This window comes from Salvelinus alpinus, chromosome 4 (genome assembly GCF_045679555.1).
Source record: "Salvelinus alpinus chromosome 4, SLU_Salpinus.1, whole genome shotgun sequence".
Taxonomy (NCBI): Eukaryota; Metazoa; Chordata; class Actinopteri; order Salmoniformes; family Salmonidae; genus Salvelinus; species Salvelinus alpinus.
Window position 1 is genome coordinate 80,164,849 of NC_092089.1, and position 22,249 is coordinate 80,187,097.

General features: G+C 44.4%; 1 protein-coding gene across 3 annotated transcripts in view; it reads right to left on the reverse strand.

Moving 5' to 3' along the window:
- Positions 1-22,249, reverse strand: part of diaph2 (diaphanous-related formin 2) — a 708,741-nt gene that overhangs the window by 452,065 nt on the left and 234,427 nt on the right. For all 3 annotated transcript variants that reach the window (XM_071399170.1, XM_071399171.1, XM_071399169.1), the window contains one exon: positions 11,976-12,090. In XM_071399170.1, coding sequence (XP_071255271.1) covers positions 11,976-12,090 — 115 coding nt within the window. The remainder of the gene's footprint in view (positions 1-11,975; positions 12,091-22,249) is intronic.

Genomic DNA, 22,249 nt, shown 5'->3' on the forward strand with positions numbered 1-22,249 from the left:
CCTCCCTCCTCGACACATTCGACCCTCATGTTCGCCTACCGCCCCGACTGATTCACGGAGGACGCTATCGCCATTGCTCTCCACACTCCCCTCACCCACCTGGACAAGAGGAATGCATGTGAGGATGTTGTTCATTGACTACAGCTCGGCTTTCAATACCATAGTGCCCTCTAAGTTCACCACAAAGCTCACAGCCCTGGGACTGAACTCCTTCCTATGCAACTGGGTCCTGAACTTCCTGACGGGCCGCCCCCAGGTGGTGAAGGTAGGCAACATTACTTCCTCCACACTGATCCTCAACAAGGGGGCACCACAAGGGTGCGTCTTCAGTCCCCTCCGCTCCTGTACTCCCTGTATACCCACGACAGTAAGGTCTCACACAATTCCAACTCCATCGTCAATTTTGCTTTCGACACAACAGTAGTAGGCCTGATTACCAACAACGGTGATATGGCCTAGAATTAGGAGGTAGGCACTCTAACATTGTGGTGCCAGGTGAACAACCTCTCCTTTAACGTCAGCAAAACAAAGGAGCTGATTATGGACTTCAGGAGGAACCAGGATGGGCACGCCCCCATGCTCATTAAGAGGGCCACTGTGGAGACTGTCAAAAACATCAAGTTACTCTGTGTACACATCTCTGAGGAGCTGAAATGGTCAAACAGACACCGTGGTGAAAAAAGCACAACGACAACTCTTTAACCTCAAGAGGCTGAAGAAAATTGGCCTGTCCCCTAAGGCCCTCAGTGTTCTACAGGAGCACCATTGAGAGCATCACAGTCTGGTACGGCAAGTCCACTGGCGCTGACCGCAAGGCACTACAGAGGGTGGTACACTCAGCTGAACGCACCATTGGGTGCACACTGCCTGCCCTCCAGGACACCTATAACACCAGGTGACGCAGGAAGGCCAAGAAGATCATCAGGAACCTCAGCCACCCGAGCCACGGCCTGTTCTTCCCTTTTCCATCACTCAGACACAGGTAGTACAGGAGCATTATGGCTAAAACTAACAGACTGGCAATAGCTTCTACCCCCAGACCGTCAGGCTGATGACTAGCCCCCACTAGTCAGCTACCTGCTACCCCCCACCCCAAATCCCTCCTGTGCAACAGTAACCAATGAGGGGGCCGGGCTTAGAGAAGGGTCAACTGAGATAAAACAATAACCAGGCAAATTACCTGTGATCATTTTAGTAACACTGACAATCAGCGTACAATCTCATTTAAGTACAGAAGAAATACAACAGGTGGATGAGTTGTATAACGTGTCAAAAACTAACCATGCTGGAGGCCTAGCTGACAATATACAACAGGTGTTGGTTGAGTAGAACAAAATCTAAATGAATCCCCAGGCTCATAGAGCTACGACGTCGCTATTTAACTCTAATACAGTGTCAAGTGTAAATCAGTCCAAATGGATGCGACTGAAGTCTGCCATTATCACGACGTGCAAAGGGAGGAGAGAGGCAATGGAATTGCAATTGGAGCCAGACATCATTTACCAAAAAGTATCAATTGGGTCTACAATGGGGTGAGGTAGCATTCTCTGTTGCCCTTGGTCTGAGAAATATTAAGCGGTGCTGAACCATGTCTTTATTTTGCAGCTGCTGCACCTAAACTGGAGCTGGAATTTAATGTGATCTCTCCTTCATCCATGTGGCATTGCCCTGACACATGGGCTATTCTAGTACTACTGTGACCGTTCTCTATGCAGTATAAGTGTCTCTGGAGTGAGATATGTTACTGAGGCAGGCCTGCTTTGTTACATTGTGCGCACACACACACACGTCTCTAAACATGACTGCCATTATAGTGCAGCGTATTCTAGTTCCCTAGGTGGATTAGCCATGTGTGGACCTGCTCGTCTCTAAGCTGGTGGGAGTGGGGGGACTTTGATCAAGAGCACCGGTGGGGTTTGAGAGAGGAAAGCTCCAGTCCTGTGACACTGTCAGGGCCCAGTACTGAGAGACTACTCTCCTCCCTCCACTGCGCCCGCGCACTCTCTCTCTCTCTTTCCGTCTCTCACACACCCTTCCACCGTTGTTGTTTTATTGTTGCCTTCCCCTCTGTTTCCCTTCGCCTTCTGAGGAAGGAATTGTGATGATATGCAAACCTTTTTGGGGTCGGGTGTTTAATCATGATGTAATACATGACAAACGAACGGGTAATGATCACATTGAGGAGGTACTCCAGAGTTCAAATGACTCTGCTAGCCTTGAATGCATCTAAAAACACGTAGAAACTCACTGAGACCTGCTGTGCACACACACCCAAACAACTGCAAACTGTCTATTGGTAGAGTTCCTTTACAAGTCAGAAAGAATTTAGCTCAGGTTGCCTAAATCAAACATTTCTTACAAAATAATGTGTATTTGTTCAAGGACAATCCGTTCTGAACGTGCATAATTTGCTCTAAAATATTCAAATTAATATGCAAGATGTTAAGTAGGTCCATGGTCAAGCTTTATTACAAGGAAACGCTCCTTCAAGTGAATATATTAGGAATATGGGAGTGATTGTTAGCCATCACCCGTTTAGTGTAGCATTAATAAGACAAAGCCCAGTATACCTGGATAATAGAAACAGAACTCTTGAGGAAAGCTTTGAATGCAGACTGAGGTATATGTAATACGCGAAAGATGCAGAAGATGAAGTCTGATGGACTGACTTGACTGGCTTCACTTTCAAATGCAAACACACACACTGTATGCACACCTGCACCCACACACACACACACACACACTGCAGGTTATTAAAGTCAGCACTTCTCGTTGGATGAATGTTGCAAGGCAAAGTACACCTGAAGGCAAATAAAGCTAGCAGGAAGTAGGTTGGAGAGTATCTAAGCAGGCAGGTATTAAACAGGCCAATATTTGGAGTAGGGGGGGGGGGCTTCGAATAAAACTGCACAGTGGCTACCCAGAACAGTCCTGAACAGCTCTCATCTGAGCAGAGAAAATTAAAATCAGTGGGACATCGCAGGGAAGCAATGTGAAGTGGAAAACAGTTGGGGGGAACGAGCGGAGGAAAAACAGGAGCCTTGACTAGTCTCTCAATCCAGGTCACCCCCTGCGGCCGGGCTAATGTACAATAAACCAATTACAAGCCATTAATATTTAAGGCGCTAATCTCCACTCATATGTGATTTATTAAAACTGTGGAAGGATGAGGAAGGAAAATGGCTAACCCTGAGTGAAGCACAGTAGGCCGGCTGCCTCCAAACAGAGGTAAATTAGCATAGGGTTGCGTTTTGCTTTATTGAGACAAATTGGACCCAGTGCTCAAGAGCAATCAGACAAATGGGTCCCGTTCTGAAACGTGCTATCGGGTGGCAATCAAGGCCATGGAAGTTAGATTTTTCATATTAACACCACATTTGATTATCCACAGGGCGCTTCAGCAGAATATGATTATGAGCATCTCCAAAATGTACTAATTGATTGGAACGTGCACGGGCTTCCTGGGTTATCGACACATTTTGGCAGGGCAAGAAGCAAACCTCTCCTTTTGCAGACAGTGTGGTGGTTTATCGAAGAAGTGTGTGCCAAACACACTTGATCTTGTTTTGGCAAAGCACTGCTGTGAGAGTATGTGCGGTTATGTGTGCGTGTGTCTAAGAAACTAGGCAGCCTTGACTCCAGATGGACAACATGAGGGTTAGGGTGAGTGGGGTTCTGGAGCTAGGCAAGGGGGGACAGGATGGTGTTTCGAGAGAGAAGGGAAGAGAGGAGAAACATGAAGGCTGAGGCTGCTCTGGCAGATGCTCCCCTCATCTCAGTAAACAACATCAGCAATAAACAACACTGTCCTCAGGGAGGGCATCAAACCCCTGTTCCCAACATCTTCAACACACAGGTTATCAATAGATTCCTTTATCATCTTACTCTGTGCTGTAAAAATGAGCCATACTAGAGAACAGTCCCACAGTGCGGGGGAAAAAGTATCTTCTGTGGAATGGGGCCTCTGACAGCCTTTATTACATTGTCTGTGTCTTCGGAGACATTCTGATGACGGTGTAGGGATGTGTCGCTTTGCTCAGTAAATGGCTTCTCAAATGGTTACAATTATCATCTGGTGGTCTGGAGTTGATGGGATGAAAAGTGGAACTTCACAATTATAATTATTCTATTTTGTCGGAGAGAGTAAAATAGATCAACTACACTGAGTATACCAAACATTAGGAACACCTTCCTAATATTGAGTTGCACTCCCTTTTGCCCTCAGAACACACTCAATTCGTCGGGGCATGGACTCTATAAGGTGTCAAGCGTTACACAGGGATGCTGGCCAATGTCGACTCCGATGCTTCCCACAGTTGTTTCAAGTTGTCTGGTTGTTCTTTGAGTAGTGGACCATTCTTGATACACACGGAAACTGTTGAGCATGAAAAACCCAGCAGCGTTGCAATTCTTGACACAAACCGGTGCGCCTGGCACCTACTACCATACCCCGTTCAAAGGCACTTCAATATTTTTTGTCTTTGCCATTAACCCTCTGAATGGCACACATACACAATCCCTGTTTCAATTGTCTCAAGGCTTAAAAATCCTTATTTAACCTGTCTCTTCCCCTTCATCTACACCGATTGAAGTGGATTTAACAAGTGACATCAATAAGGGATCATAGTTTGCACCTAGATTCACCTGGTCTGTCTATGTCATGGAAAGAGCAGGTGTTCCTAATGTTTTGTACACTCAGTGTCGATGCCTTGCGTGACTCCCATTGTTACTGGGTGACCCTGAAGAAACAGCCCAATAGCAGGTACTACCCATTATGGACATTCTCCTCTGGGATGGGGAGTGTGTGTGTGTGCCATTACCGGACAGGGACCTCTGTGAATTGGAGGAATTTGAAGCAACAGTCCAATAGAGAACAGTACTGGCATTGTCCATTATGGATCCTCAGGGGAGTCTGAATACTGGTGCGGTTACTGGACAGGGACCTCAAAGCGTTGGCGAAGGCCGCCCTTCCTGTTTGGAAAGTACTGCAGCACAGGCTTGGTATCCTCTGAGGAGCCTTTGCCACGCATGAGCGCTTTTGATCAGGGTACCAGGTCAGCCCGGGTGTTAAAAGAGTTATTAGGGGACTTATTAGGGCATCAGGGAGCCAGCTAAACCCCCGCTGATTCCATCATTACCGGCGCTGTGGCAGGGTCATTACCACCCCGCTGCTGGGGCTTTGTAGCAGGGATTGAGGCTCGGCTGGTGGTTGGTGTGCACTGGCAAGGGCGGGAGCGACGGGAGGTTCTAACGGGGGCTGGAGGGGGTTGGGAGGAAAGCTGAGGGATATGATCAAATCCTGGGTTATAAATGGGGAAGCCCTGGCCAGAGCTATCTCTGGGACTGTGGGTTTGGCCACAGTTTGGTATTGTTCCCTCAGAGTTGACCTTTAGATGCATTAAGGCTGGCTTTCTTTCTGGAAATGGGAACTGGGCATTAGTGGTAAGGTTAAAAGACAGCAGGACACCAGAGGTGGATGATGGGTAGAGGGAGTGGGTAAGCAGGACAAGCTCTGCACAAAATTGGGAATATATCCATGCTCACAGAGATATTACAAAAAATAGTAACCTTCTGTGATTTTGGCTGGAGCATGGGTTTCACAGTTTGGAGTGTGTCGGGGAGGCAAGCTTGTTCATTTTCAAAAGTTGCATCTCTCTGTCATTGCAGTTGTTAATTAACGTTTAAATTGGAAACACCATTTCACATGTTCAGACACCTCTACTCTAGCAAATGACCACCAGGGGAAGAAATACACAGCAAGCATCTATCAAATGACAGCTTCTTTGTGACTTCAAAAATAATCTAAGACCTCACTTTTATTAAGTACAGAGGGGATTTCAATAGCTCGGCTGACCCCAAACAGTAATTTCTTGACCTGTAGACCGTGACATCTCTCTCTCCCTGCCCACCACGGGTGGGCACCGGACGGAGCGCAAGGCTCATTAGCGGCATCGCCGTCATTAACACAGAGGCATGCTGGGAGAAGGAGGGACCGGTGACCTCGCTCAGAGGGGTCGAGTGCTGCTGCCAGTCTCCTCCCCGAGGATAATGACTGGGCCGGCTAACAGCCCAATTATTTACATGCATCTTCATTAGGCTTATGGGTAGAATGGCTCGTGAGTGTACAGCAATGACAAGGGACCCGTACTCACAGACCACTTACTGTACACAGCCATCCATCCACTCTATGACACACTAAACTAGAGATGCAGAAGGACAGTAGAGTCGGTTAAGTCATATTCGGTTTCGTACAATAAGGTCAATTAACTATTATCGTAATAATTATATGCCGAAAAAGATGTATAAATACTGACACACTTTGAAACAGGGCTGGGACCATACTGGTTACTATCATGGCAAAAAAACAAAACACCAAGCTGATTTAACTTCTTCAGGAAAACAGCCCTAATGTTGGAAACAAACATCATTATGTCATCTAGAGTCACATTTATTTGTTTTCCAAGATATAGCACAATATTTAACATACAGCAGGACCAAACCGTTAGAGGACCAAACAGTTAAAGGACAAACAGTTAAAGGACAAACAGTTTGGTCTGATTAGTGTTCATTTTTGCCATGGAAAACATATTGCGATACTGGCATCATCCCAGCCCTACTTTGTTATACAGTAGACATATGGGGTATTATTTAACTGTTATGCTACTGTAGTTGTTTTGTTACGGTTGGTTTCTCTCTCTCTTCGTTTTGTTGCTGCCACGGACTGATGAAAAGCAGTGGGGTCTCCTTAAAACATTCAGAGGCCTCAAACACATGTCATCATTATGTCGAGGCATATGTCCTCTGTCTGTTTAGCAGGCGATGTTGGAGACTGAGAAAAACCTATTAGGAGAATGGGGGTTGAAAAAGTTTGCCAACATCAATCTTATTTCAAACAGAACTGAAAAGCCCGGCCAACCGAATTACTTTTCAAATGCAGCAGGCCATGCTAGGCACTCAAACCACAAGTGCATCTGATTTGATCCCCGAAGCTGAACGCAGGCAGAACCACTGATTGATACCACCAAGTGAAGGAGTCCGGGGTAAAGAAAAGAGAGAACGAGAAAGGGAGGGAAGGAAAGAGAGAGAGGGGGGGGTAGGGAGGGAGCAGGGAAATGCCAAACAACAAAATAACAATACATAGAAGCACTGTGCACTCCAGAGCCGATTGAAATAAGACAGAACTAATAGAACCTGGCACAAGGAAACACTTCCATTTCCCCCAGCATCGCAGCAAGGTCTGGCCTGGCAGAGAGAAGGGGTTGTTTGGGGGCAGCTTTAAAGGAGATGGAGAATTATTGACTTCCCCTCTTTCAGTCTTGGTAGGAGGTGATGAGCGATAGGGGTCTCTTTAGCAGGTTATCAGGGGACAGGGACAGTGGGTGGCCTGGCTGTACCACAGGAGCCCCCCTGTAGTGCTGTTTTGGCTTTCTAAAAGTCAAAGTATCACTTCTCTTCTTCTTCCTGGGAAAATCAGGTCAATCCACTGAGGTGAACAAGGGGCCTTAGATTCCAATGGATATTGGCCCAATTCATTACCATCTCTGCAGCCTGGCAAACCGCTACAGTTTGGTGAGTAAAATAAATGTAAAGTAATGCGAACAGGCTAATTCTTATATTCAAAGATTCTGCTTGCTTTGAGCAAGCCCCTCTGCCAATACCGCTGGGTTCAAGCGGTGGGGATGCTAGCTGTAATTGCAGCAAGGTAGCCCTAATTGGAAATACAGTAGGAATCGGATCATCTTAAGAGGCCAGAAGCAGAGCTGCAAATCCCTGTTGATGATTTCCCTTTCTTGTTAAAACCCATTAAATGGCGAGGCTCGTAAAGCAGCGGGGGACACTGCCAGTCTTGCACTCAATTGTTTTCTGAGGTAAAGCCCTATGAATGAAATGTGCACTGGAGAAAGTAAGACATCTCAGGGGCCTATAAAAGAGTATGGTGTGTTTTTCAGACAATGTGAGTAACAAACGTGACTCCCAAGTAAAGGCGAGTTAAACAGAAGCATTTTTGCGCCATTTTCCGAGGGCAGCTCCACAGGGAACACATCTTTCACCTCAGTCTGATAATGTGTGCTTTAGTTATAGACACCCCAGCAAAGATGGGGGGGAAGGAGGGATGATGGAGAAAAAAGGGGGACAAGAAAAACCAACACGGAGCGCAGCCCAAACCCTCCACTTGATAAAAAAAGAGGGCAATTTTCCTGCCAAATGAAGTTGGTTTCGAGTTGGGACTCGTTTGGCAGGTTTACTGGGAGGATTTATAATCCTTGGTAATATGGTGTGACGGTAAGGTCTTGTGAACGTATTACCCTACCCAGGCCCTATCCACCTGCACCATTCTCTTACTAATGGTAGAGATACCAATATCCACCTCATCTCACGCTCTAGAAAAACAGAATACCCTTCACCTGGTACAGGAAGCTCAACTTCATGTGTCATTGTCAAGACTGCTGGGAATCGAAAGTTCAACAGTCAGTATAGACATGGGGTCAGGCTCTTCGACAAAGGGGAAAACATTAAAGCACATCTTAATCTAACGCATCCTTAGATCTCACCAGTTTAAATGATTCCCATTGTAAAGTGAAGGTAAAAGAAGAAAAAAGATGAGGGGGCATCTCGTTTTGGTCAAATCCATCACTTCCCTCCGCGATACCGTCGCACATTGTCACCCGCTTTTAACTATGCCTTCAAAAGAATATAAGAGAATGGAACTCAGGATATCAAACATTAAACAGCATTTTTCATTCATGAGCATTTCATGTTCTGTTTCAACAATAGATGGAGAAGAGCTGAATCAGTGAACATGCTGTGGGCGTAATTGATAGGGATCCAGCTAAGGTATCTCCCAGAGGAATCCACTATATCATGCCTTTCCAAGCTGCCAGCGGGAGAGCGAGGCTTACCTATAGAACCAGACTGTTCCATGAAAGAGGGAGAATTATAATTTGAAAAAAGATACTGAAAGAAACGTAAAGCAGAGGTATGGCTAATGTGCCTATAATTCATAGACCTTATAGAATACAAATAAAGGAAACAAAAAATTATAAGAATGTAGATTAAATAGGATAGCAAATGGAATACAGTATAAATACTGCATAATACTGTATTAAGCAGTGTTATATTTTTTGCAGAATCTGAATCCCTTGTTTGTCCAAGGTGAAAATGGAATTACACTTCTGAAAGAACAGAGAAATACAGCACACAAAATCGACTATTCATTATGGCTGGTGTTAATTAGTAACCATGTTGCTCCATTGGAACGCTATGGTTGCCTTGTGATATATCTCTCCCTTGCGGAACGGAACAGAACAAAGCAAAAACCTCTCTCTCTCTCTCCTCCCCCCTCTCTGGTTGTTTTTGGGTGTTGCTGAATAACAGAGGTGTCATGGTATCACAGTTGCAGAACAGACAGTGTCTCGTTGTCTCTCCTGCAGAGAAAGCAGAGACTCGTCTCTGGGGCCTTTCCCCGTGGCTTCATTAAGCCCGGCTACAGCCGCTCCCTTGTTTCCGCTATTACGTTATTCTCTTCATCTGTATTGTGCCAACACATCACCTCCCAGCTTAGGGGCTATATTGCTGTTTATTTCAAAGAAAAACAGGAAGATGAATATTGTTATGTAGTCTTCAGGGGAGAGAAGAAGGAGAGGAGGGGAGAAAAATAATAGAGGAAAAGGAGGGGAGGAGGAGAGGAGAAGGAGAGGCGAGGGGGGAAGGAGGTGAGGGACAGGAGGAGAGAAGAAGAGAAGGAGAGGAGAAGGAAAGGAAAAGGAGGAGAGGAGGAAAAATAAAGGAGAAGGTGGAGAATAGAAGGAGAGGAGAGGCAACAGAACAGTGAGGGCTGCTGGGTAGTCATCACCCCCAACAACTCAGAAAGGCTGTGATTCCAGAAGGGCTGTGATAACAGGCCCTTTACCCCTCCCTCCCACTAGGGCAGGGATTAGAGGAGTGTGTACACACTACACATGCTGTCAGAGACCAGGAAATCACTGGCATTGTCATGGGAGAAATATCCAGCCAACACACCACCACACAGCCTCTCCCTCAAATCACAAACTTGCTGTCCTTCTGCTTGTGTTACTCATCAACAAGTTAGATCTCTGAAAGCAACTGGCCGGGACAAGAGTATACTCCCTTGGCTTTCTTCCCCGGGTGCCCCTGTGGAGGAGTGTCTACTCGACTGGAAAAGGGCAGAGTCAAGCGTGACTGTCCTCAGTTCACTCACACACACATACTGTACATGCAGTGCATTCGGAAAGTATTCAGACCCCTTGGCCACATTTTGTTATGTTACAGCCATATTCTAAAATTGATTACATAGATTTGTTTCCATCATCAATCTACACACAATACCTGGCCCCATCCCTGGTCCCCATAATGACAAAGCAAAAAAAAAAAAAATGTTGTTGCATTTTTGCAAATCCACTCCTGCCTTGTCTTGGCTTTGTGCTTAGGGTCGTTGTCCTGTTGGAAAGTGAACCTTCACCCCAGTCGGAGGTCCTGAGCGCTCCGGAGCATGTTTTCATCAAGGACCTCTCTGTACTTCGCTCCGTTCATCTTTGCCTCAATGCTGACTTATCTCCCAGTCCCTGCCGCTGAAAAACATCCCCACAGCATGATGCTGCCACCACCATGCTTCACCGTAGGGATGGGGCCAGGTTTTCTTCAGAAGTGACGCTTGGCATTCAGCCCAAAGACTTCCATCTTGATTTCATCAGACCAGATAATCTTGTTTCTCATGGTCTGAGAGTCCTTAAGTGCCTTTTGGCAAACTCCAAGTGGGCATTTTACTGAGGAGTGTCTTCCGTCTGGCCACTCTACCACAACTGCCTGATTGCTGGAGTGCTGCAGATATGGTTTTCCTTCTGGAAGGTTCTCCCATCTCCAGAGAGGAACTCTGGAGCTCTGTCAGAGTGACAATCGGGCTCTTGGTCACCTCCCTGACCAAGGCCATTCTCCCCCAATTGCTCAGTTTTTCCGGGCTGCCAGTTCTAGGAAGAGTCTTGGTGGTTCTAAACATCTTCCATTTAAGAATGATGGAGGCCACTGTGTTCTTGGGGACCTTCAATGTTGCAGACATTTTTTGGTACCCCCGACACAAGCCTGTCTCGGAGCTCTACGGACAATTCCTTTGAACTCATGGCTTGGTTTTTGCTCTGACATGCACTATCAATTGTGGGACAGTATATATACAGGTGTGTATCATTCCAAATCATGCCCAATCAATTGGATGTACCAATCAAGTTGTAGAAACATCTCAAGGATGATCAATGAAAACAGGATGCACCTGAGCTCATTTTCGAGTCTCATAACAAAGGGTCTGAATACTTATGTAAATAAGGTATCAGATTTTTTATTTTTTATAAATTTGCAAACATTTCTAAAAACAGTTTTTGCTATGTCATTATGGGGTATTGTGTGTAGATAGAGGATTTTTAAAATGTATTTAATACATTTTAGAATAAGGCTGTAACGTAACAAAATGTGTAAAAAGTCAAGGGGTTTGAATACTTTCTGAATGCACTGTACATACGAACGCACAAAGATATGTGCAAAAGCATACAGATATACACAGAGAAACGCAATCACATACACAACACCTTTTAACTTTTTCGCAAGAATTCACATTGTGTGGGAGTCCCTTTCATACTCTGAAAGCCACTCAACAAATTCAAAGAATACCCACAAACACAGCACAACAACAACAACAATAATAACAGCAGCATCAACAACAGCAGCAGCAGAACCACTAATTGGCTCAGAGAGATTTCAACCCACAACCATCCACAGCCGGATTGTTCAAAGACAAAAAAAAGGGGGGTGGTTTAACTATAATTAACATTTCAGAGACAAATGGTTTCCTAAAGTGTCAGGAGATGAAAGCCAATTGTTTCCCCAGACCCGGGTGGCCAAACGAAGTGTGTGTGTAGATTCATTAGTAAAGGAGTAGAGATAGATGGGGCCTGATGGGGCCTGCTTACCTTTGGTCCTGGAGGAAAAGCTGAGGGAGAGCTGTTCAAAGAATTCTTGATTCTCAAACTTCTCCTCTTTGACTTTGATCCAGAAGCAATTCTCCGCCATTTCCTGAGGCACTATCTGCAACGACAAGGAGGATTCCATTATCGCAAGGCCCAATCAGCAGCTGCCATTCCTTCCACAAGCGGTCTGGCTGCAACTCCACTTAAATGCCACTTCTTCAAACCCCACTCACCTAGAAACGGTGAAGCATTTTGTGTGTGCGAGCGCTTTGGAGATCATCCGTCATGTTGCATATTGCACTCCATTTCATTCCCCTAATTTACCGCAAAACACAGTTTGATAAAGTTTGTTCATGTTGCTTGCGATTTCAAGCATCTTTCTACTATGACACACGTCCCGCAGTTTTTGTAATGTTGTAATATTGAGGGCTCTTGTACAGATGGATTGATGACTTTCTGTGAGGAGCAAGGATTGCATGAAGACGGGTATAACTATTTAACAACCACAATGAACACCATTCAGCCTGTCACTTCCTGTTGTTAATAAAGCTTATCAAACGCAATAAATGCATTGACCAGTCACAAAATAGATCATCAGTGACTAGGTATATTACTTCAGTTCAAAATAATCATAATAATAGTCACAATAGTCATGAAATAATCATACAATAATATGCCGAGATTTTGTGAAATGTATTCTGTATTAACCCATCCACACTGCTCCGGCCAAACGCCACACCCACATTTCTTCTCCACAACAAATTGTATTTTATTTATTTCACCTATATTTAACCAGGTAGGCAAGTTGAGAACAAGTTCTCATTTACATTTGCGACCTGGCCAAGATAAAGCAAAGCAGTTCGACACATACAACATCACAGAGTTACACATGGAGTAAAACAAACATAGAGTCAATAATACAGTAGAAAAATAAGTCTATATACAATGTGAGCAAATGAGGTGAGATAAGGGAGGTGAAGGCAAAAAAAATGGTGGCGGCCATGGTGGCGAAGTAAATAGAATATAGCAAGTAAAACACTGGAATGGTAGATTTGTAGTGGAAGAATGTGCAAAGTAGAGAGAAATAATGGGGTGCAAAGGAGCAAAATAAATAAATAAATAAATACAGTAGGGGGAGAGGTAGTTGTTTGGGCTAAATTATAGATGGGCTATGTACAGGTGCAGTAATTTGTGAGCTGCTCTGACAGCTGATGCTTAAAGCTAGTGAGGGAGAAAAGTGTTTCCAGTTTCAGAGATTTTTGTAGTTCATTCTAGTCATTGGCAGCAGAGAACTGGAAGGAGAGGCGGCCAAAAAAAGATTTGGTTTTGGGGGTGACCAGAGAGATATACCTGCTGGAGCGCGTGCTACAGGTGGGTGCTGCTATGGTGACCAGCGAGCTGAGATAAGGGGGGACTTTACCTAGCAGTGTCTTGTAGATGACCTGGAGCCAGTGGGTTTGGCGACGAGTATGAAACGAGGGCCAGCCAACGAGAGCGTACAGGTCGCAGTGGTGGGTAGTATATGGGGCTTTGGTGACAAAACAGATGGCACTGTGATAGACTGCATCCAATTTATTGAGTAGGGTATTGGAGGCTATTTTGTAAATGACATCGCCGAAGTCGAGGATCGGTAGGATGGTCAGTTTTACAAGGGTATGTTTGGCAGCATGAGTGAAGGATGCTTTGTTGCGAAATAGGAAGCCAATTCTAGATTTAACTTTGGATTGGTGTTTGATGTGAGTCTGGAAGGAGAGTTTACAGTCTAACCAGACACCTAGGTATTAGTAGTTGTCCACATATTCTAAGTCAGAACCGTCCAGAGTAGTGATATTGGACGAGCGGGCAGGTGCAGGCAGCGATCGGTTGAAGCATGCATTTAGTTTTACTTGTATTTAAGAGCAATTGGAGGCCACGGAAGGAGAGTTGTATGGCATTGAAGCTCGTCTGGAAGGTTGTTAACACAGTGTCCAAAGAAGGGCCAGAAGTATACAGAATGGTGTCGTCTGCGTAGAGGTGGATCAGAGACTCACCAGCAGCAAGAGCGACATCATTGATGTATACAGAGAAGAGAGTCGGTCCAAGAATTGAACCCTGTGGCACCCCCATAGAGACTGCCAGAGGCCCGGACAACAGGCCCTCTGATTTGACACACTGAACTCTATCAGAAAAGTAGTTGGTGAACCAGGCGAGGCAATCATTTGAAAAACCAAGACTATCGAGTCTGCCGATGAGGATGTGGTGATTGACAGAGTCGAAAGCCTTGGCCAGGTCAATGAATACAGCTGCACAGTATTGTTTCTTATCGATGGCGGTTAGGATATCGTTTAGGACCTTGAGCGTGGCTGAGGTGCACCCATGACCAGCTCTGAAACCAGATTGCATAGCGGAGAAGGTATGGTGGGATTCGAAACGGTCGGTAATCTGTTTGTTGACTTGGCTTTCGAAGACCTTAGAAAGGCAGGGTAGGATATATATAGGTCTGTAGCAGTTTGGGTCAAGAGTGTGTCCCCCTTTGAAGAGGGGGATGACCACAGCTGCTTTCCAATCTTTGGGAATCTCAGACGACACGAAAGAGAGGTTGAACAGGCTAGTAATAGGGGTTGCAAAAATTCGGGCAGATCATTTTAGAAAGAAAGGGTCCAGATTGTCTAGCCCGGCTGATTGTTAGGGGTCCAGATTTTGCAGCTCTTTCAGAACATCAGCTGACTGGATTTGAGAGAAGGAGAAATGGGGAAGGCTTGGGCGAGTTGCTGTGGGGGGTGCAGTGCTGTTGACCGGGGTAGGGGTAGCCAGGTGGAAAGCATGGCCAGCTGTAGAAAAATGCTTATTGAAATTCTCAATTATAGTGTATTTATTGGTGGTGACAGTGTTTCCTATCTTCAGTGCAGTGGGCAGGTGGGAAGAGATGTTCTTATTCTCCATGGACTTTACAGTGTCCCAGAACTTTTTCTAGTTTGTGTTGCAGGAAGCAAATTTCTGCTTGAAAAAGCTAGCCTTGGCTTTTCTAACTGCCTGTGTATATTGGTTTCTAGCTTCCCTGAAAAGTTGCATATCACGGGGGCTGTTCGATGCTAATGCAGAACGCCATAGGATGTTTTTGTGTTGGTTAAGGGCAGTCAGGTCTGGAGAGAACCAAGGGCTATATCTGTTCCTGGTTCTAAATTTATTGTATGAATGTATGGAGCGATCAATAGAACAGCGGAATTAAATGCAGGATGAGTCGTCAGGCAAGTCTAAGCCATCGATATGAAAACTATTGCGCAGTATTGATAGTGACATTGATCAAATTACAAGTGAATTGATCAAATACTTGTTTAGGTGCATTTTGGATTATTACAGTGTTACGGCCCATCTTGGATTATTCCAGGTCCATTTTTGAGAGATTAAGCTGGATGGACGTACTCCCAGAGCCCTGCAAAACGCAGCTGTGTGAGTTACTTATTGACAAGCTGTAGGCGCTCTGTCTAGCTTAATTGAAAGCTTCAGTATATTGGCCATTTAGTCTGTATTTGTTATTTTCAAACTCCATTTGCTGTCAACATATTGTAAATATTGTGGATCCATCTTTAGTAATATATTCCATTCTTGTAAATAAATAAATATTTTGTCTTTGTGTAGGATACAAAAAGATGAACAAACCAAATTCACCAAAGATTTGCAAGGATTCATATTGTTTTGTCTTAGTTTGTAGTTTACATATATTTTCCCTTCACCTCACCATTGGTTCTACCTCTATATTCCTCACAGTTGATTAAAACACTCGACAGCAAGCGTTCTCACCAAGAGGGACATCTCTCTACTACATAAATGTGGCTGTGCAAAAGAATTAGATGTGCCTAGAAGACCTCATCCCAACCTGAGACTTGACAGTTCTTGTTGACTTCTCCCGCCTTTCAACTCTGTACATGGAACAAAACGGCCCTTTGTTTATCCTGGCTCCAACCCTGGCCCGCTGTATCATACCGTGGCCCGATGGCAGGCTCCTGTACATACAGAACTGACAACAACCACATCTTGCTGTATTTGTACTTGATAATTGGCTAGTAATGTGCGAGGCGATGTTCTTCAGAAGTCCATTACGGGTTGTGTAAGAGTGCCTTGGTCTGTGATGATGACATGGTCATGACACAGTGTGGGCCGGGACAATTGGTTTCTCATTGCAACCTGTGTTATTAGCCCCTTAACGAGACAAGGCAACGCAAGTTGCAAGGGCACTCACTAGAGAGAGAGAGTGAGGGGGAACCACTTGACAGGAGGCGTTTGTTGTAAAAAGGATACAGACAATACAGGAGCACAAGCGACTAGGGCTGTGGACGTCATTACATTTTGTCATGTCAGCCGGTTATTGTCATGCAAAAGACTGCCGGATTCATGGAAATTGACCGTTAATTAACATAAACATGTTTAGCATCTCCAGGCCACTGATGCGAGCCTTTGGAACATCTACATTTAAACAAGACTATTAAATCAATTTAATATACACCATCCCAATAAATATATATTTTTTTTTTTGCAGAAAATGTATTTCAGAAGAACAGAATATGAGTTGGCCTACTGTATCTTACAGTACCTGGCTAAGCTCCATGCCATAGGCTGTGTTCACTTAGCTGACAAGATATGATTATAAGTCCCAGGCCATTATTTTATACATGTTTTTATAGCAAAAATAATATAATTGAACTTATAATATAACTGAATAAAATAGAAAGGATATTTTTCCAATTACAGAGCGAGTGTGCATATGAAGTGGCTATGTTGAGTATAAAAGTGATCATTTGAAACAGGTCCTACAGTATATGCTAGATTTAGGGTTATTTGGCAACTTTAGTTGTGAATGATACAAACCTTAGAATGCTTTAAAAATAAAAATATACATGGGCTGCATGATGCGACTACAGGCTATTTATGATTTGAGAGAGTCGCAAAAAGCTTCTGATCCTTGCCTCCGGCTGCACAGCTGTTCTCTCATCAAGTGATCATATTTTCACGCATCAGACTATTCTCAATTTAATCTTGTCTTTACTAATATGTAAAATTAGTTCTCATTCAGAATGGCCCATTATTAAATGGGCAGGAACAGGGGCAGGGGGAAAAATACGTAATTTGTATGCACTCGAATAGCAAATGGAGGCCGTGAGCTGTCCCACCGGTATGTTTTTTAACTTAAAATTGTTCTTGTGATATCCAATTGGTAGTTACAGTCTTGTCCCATCGTTGCAACTCCCGTACGGACTCGGGAGAGAAGAAGGTTGAGAACCATGCATCCTCCGAAACACAACCCTGCCAAGCCGCACTGCTTCTTGACACACTGCTCGCTTAACCCGGAAGCCAGCCACACCAATGTGTCGGAATGTCTACGGAATGTGTACCAATGTGTACGGAACACCGTACAACAGGAGTCGCTAGAGCGCGATGGGACAAGGACATCCCAGCCCGCTAAACCCTTCCCTAACTCGGATGATGCTGGGCCAATTGTGTGCCGCCTCATGGGTCTCCTGGTCGCGGCCGGCTGCGACACAGGCAGGGATCGAACCCGGGTCTGTAGTGAAGCCTCAAGGACGTCGATGCAATGCCTTAGACCACTGCACCACTCGGGAGGCCCTCCACCAGTATGTTTTGTCGGCTACTTCGGTTTTACAGTGGAGAATGTGCTAAATATGAGCAGCTGAGAAATATATATAACACTTATTTCACTCCACACATCAACCATTTTTTGAGGCGCATGCTCTCACTGACCCGACAGTTATTATTCCGGCCAAACTCTGTATGACATGGGTTCTCCAATCTTTTTCCTGCAGCTACCCGGCGCTTAATTTGGGAAACCAAGTGAAATCTGTTTGGGAACATCTGGAGCAGGTATTCCCAGGGGTACGCGCAATGCCGTCAGTGGTACGCCAAAAAAAATGTGATTCACATGTAGATATATATATATATATAAAATGTGGGCCGGGACGATTGGTTTCTCATTGCAACCTGTGTTATTAACCCCTTAACGAGACAATGCAAGTATTTACATTTTTTCCAACGGGGCTAAACATTTGGGTAAAGTTTTTCCCCCCGCCTGAGTAGCCTCGTTTCACTGCCAAAAAACTATTAAACCATCTAGTGTTCAGTGAATTAACAACACAATGTCAAATACAGGTAGTCTTTTTTTCCTAGCCACCGTGCTTCTACACCTGCATTGCTTGCTCTTTGGGGTTTTAGGCTGGGTTTCTGTACAGCACTTTGAGATATCAGCTGATGTAAGAAGGGCTATATAAATTAATTTGATTTAGAAACAAAACATGACAATTTGAAAAATAAAAAATAAAAAAATAAAGTTTTTTGAGCGAGAATAAAGACGACTTTAGAGTAGTAAGACATGTATAAAAGCAACAGATATCATTAATAGTGGAGTGGTAACGCGTGTGCACACAGTTGCTCCCGACACCACTTGAGCACACTGCAGCATCCCCCGAGAGGCCCTTGCTGCCAAGGGAATGCCTGACAGCTTGAAAGACATTTTGGACACTACAGTGAAAATGGTTGACTTTGTTAAAGCAAGACCCTGAACTCTCGTGTATTTTCTGAATTATGCAATAAAAGTGCAGCGCCCATGTAACCCTTTTACAACATACATAAGTGCGCTGGTTATCAAGGGGCAATGTTTTGAAATGTTTTTTTGGAATTGAAAGACGAGCTAAATGTTTTCTTTACTGACCATAATTTTAACTTGTCTGACTGCTTGCATGATGACGAGTTTCTCACACGACTGGCCTATCTGGGTGATGTTTTTTCTTGCCTGAATGGATTACAGGGACTATCTGCAACTATATTCAACGTGTGGAACGAAATTGAGGCTATGATTAAGAAGTTGGAGCTCTTTTCTATCTGCATTAACAAGGACAACACACAGGTCTTTCCATCATTGCATGATTTCCCACGAGCCGGGTTGTGACAAAAACTCACACTCATTCTTATGTTTAATAAATGTATCGTATAGTGTGTGTGTGGCAGGCATACAATGATGGCAAAAAAACAACATTTGAGAGTGCGCTGACCCTGGTGCTAGAGGGGGTACGCAGCTGGAGGTTGAATGTTTGAAGGGGTACGGGACTATAAAAAGTTTGGGAACCACTGATCTAGAGTAACATCCCAAAAAAACATATTTCACTAAACTGCTGATAGCCCGTCTGCGAGCACGAGAAAGGAATAAAGGAGAGAGGAGATAGACACTCACGGTGGTGAGATATTCTGTAGCTAAAAGGTCATGTGCAAGCCTATTAATTATGACAATATTTTTTCTAAAGCTCTATTACTAGGCTATTCAAAATCAAATACAAATTCTAAGCTAACTCTGAATTGGTTTAATTTAGACTAGACCAATTATCTACCAACGATATCTTAAATCAGTATTTTATTTTTCACAGTCAATGAACCAACAGTATCGCCTAGGGCTATACGTTCTCTCACAAACTCATGGATAGACATTTTGGAGAGTAGCATAAGGTAACCAGTCCATCCAGTATGTATAATAATACAGTCCACACTCAATGGTGATTACTAGAATTTGTTTAATTTGAGTATAGACAAGACCAATTATGTACCAAAGACATGTTAAATCAGTTTTGTTTTATGTTTGAGGGCTGTTGTGGTGATGGTCTGATGGGAGACTAGTAGCTGTGGGCCTCTCTCCTCTTGCCCCTCGCCGTCTTATTTCGATCACTATGGAGGGGCCTACCATGGCCCTACTGTAGCTAATTCACATCAGCTTCTGACGCTGTGGCTCTGCTCTGCAAACAACAGTGTACAGTATCATGTGTTTGCTTATGACAGAAGTCATATTCAAAGGAAGCCCTCACAAATATCCATTGGATGTGGTAGTAAAGGAAGCACCACGGAAATCAAGAAACTGCAGAGGGTGGGACATTAAGGCTGTGACGATACCAGTATTGCAATATTTTTTCCATGGCAAAAATGAAAACTCTTAGACTACTAGGCTCTTAGACTATGTTTACACAGGCATCCCAATTCTGACCATTAATTGTGCAAAAGATCAGAATGGGTCTGTTGTTGTAAACGCAGCCTTAGATGTAAACATTATGATTAATCCCTGAAACTGATGGACACATACTGTCATTGTAGTAAGCATACAGTTTGGAACAAGGCTGTTTCATTTTTAATCACTTGCATACTTAACTTACACTCATTGGCTCCTGTGACAGGAGACAATGTTCATAGGCCGCGACACTCCTACTCTCTGGAAGCTTGAGGTAACTCATGCCATGCTAGAGTGGTTACTTGAAAGTTTGATGGCCCTTGACAAGGTCACCTGCTGTGAATGCAAAGCTCAACCACAGATGAAGGATGAATGAAGTGCCCCTCTGAACTCCTCTATGGATAGCCTATTGAACCCAACCAGCACATGAGAAGGAAATTAGAGTTGAGTGGCATAGGAGTTCAGGAAGAGATCGGCTCTGCATTTCATGGATTGGCTGGTCATATACTTACTACTTATATTGACAAAGGGGGAGGGGTCTCTGAGGTCATTTTGTTTCTTTCTCATTATTTTCTTGTCTATGTGAGAGTGCTAATTTATAAAATTACAGTTGTGTAATTCTGAAAGGATAATTATAATTCTGCATCGTTTGTAAACCAAATTGACTGGTTTGGAGATAATTGCATTGTTCATCTCAAGTCTTGCATATCGGGGGGGGGGGGTAACAGAATGTGAAGTCTAAATATTACAATTTCACCCTGCTAGAAGAAATGATCAGCCTTACACTGGAAAACAGCCTGGTTGCGTGATTACAGCTAAATACGTTTGCAATTGTGCGATAATTACGGTTGTACGAGAGATTCAATGACAAGCATTTTTCTAATTGTTTCTTATTTTTCCCTATTTTACTTAGTAGTGCTACAATAGAAGTGTTCACTTTCATTCGAATTTGTAACAATCCAGGAAATACTCTAAAAACAAATGGATACTGTGCTGAAATAACATTGTGGAACTCCAGAGGTTCAAATGCTTAAATTCCTTTCAAATCAATCACTTTTAGATGAAAATACGGGATTGTTTCTAATGGACAAATGCTTCCAAATGATGTGGAGCACGTCAAACACAGCAGGGACGAGCCAAATCTAGACGCCCCCCTCTGCTTAACCGTGTCTTACAGTAGATGACAGATACTGACTCTAACCCACAGCTTCTGGCACTCCTCTCTCCACTCCATTGATACAGCAGCATGTCCCAAATCACTGCTTTACCCCACTGCTGCAGCCCGCCCTCCATGCCAGCAGCCCGCCCTCCATGCCAGCAGCCCGCCCTCCATGCCAGCAGCCCGCCCTCCATGCCAGCAGCCCGCCCTCCATGCCAGCAGCCCGCCCTCCATGCCAGCAGCCCGCCCTCCATGCCAGCAGCCCGCCCTCCATGCCTCATCCTCACCAGTCTCAAAACGAATTGTAGCTCCAGCACCGTATCGACGGATCCCCTCAGCAGCAGCTGATGCTGTCTAATTTAACTAGTGCCCCACCTGAGTGTGTGAGGTAGTTCGCCAATACAAGCCTGCCCACTGGTTGTTGCTAAATAAATTTGAGGATTTTGTGGGAGACACATATGCAGTCTTTTTCTTGGGCCTCTTTACACAACCTTCTCAAACGAGTAACCTCGCAAAATGGATTAATTAACAAAGGAAGACTGTGATATTCTCATTAAGTGTAGTACAGTGTTGTAAAGAGGCTCCAGTTAAGTGGTAGACTAGAGGCAAGGGTTGGGGTTAGGGACATGTCACTGCTGCTGCAAACCGCCATAAGACACAGCCTGAGCAATCGTTTACTTTGCCGTAAACATGTGGTTCACCAATGGTAAGGTGTTCTCACTGTAAGAGAAAGTACAGCACCTCCAGGCAACAATCTCCATTGGCGCTGCTTGAAAAATCTGTTACATGCTTAAAAAAAGAAAACAGGGAAAAACTCCTTCCTCACATTAGGGGCAGCAGGTAGGGTAGTGGTTAGAGTGTTGGGCCAGTACCCGGAAGGTTGCTGGATCGAATCCCCGAGCTGACAAGGTAAAAACAAGGTAAAAATCTGTCGTTCTGCCCCTGAGCAAGGCAGTTAACCCACTGTTCCCTGGGCGCCGAAGATGTGGATGTCGATTATGGCAGCCCCCCGCACCTCTCTGATTCAGAGGTTAAATTCAGAAGACACATTTCAGTTGAATATATTCAGTTGGACAACTTTCCCTTTATTGTTGCCGGCTGCTTTTACTATCAGAGACGAAGGAACCTGTGGGTGTTTTC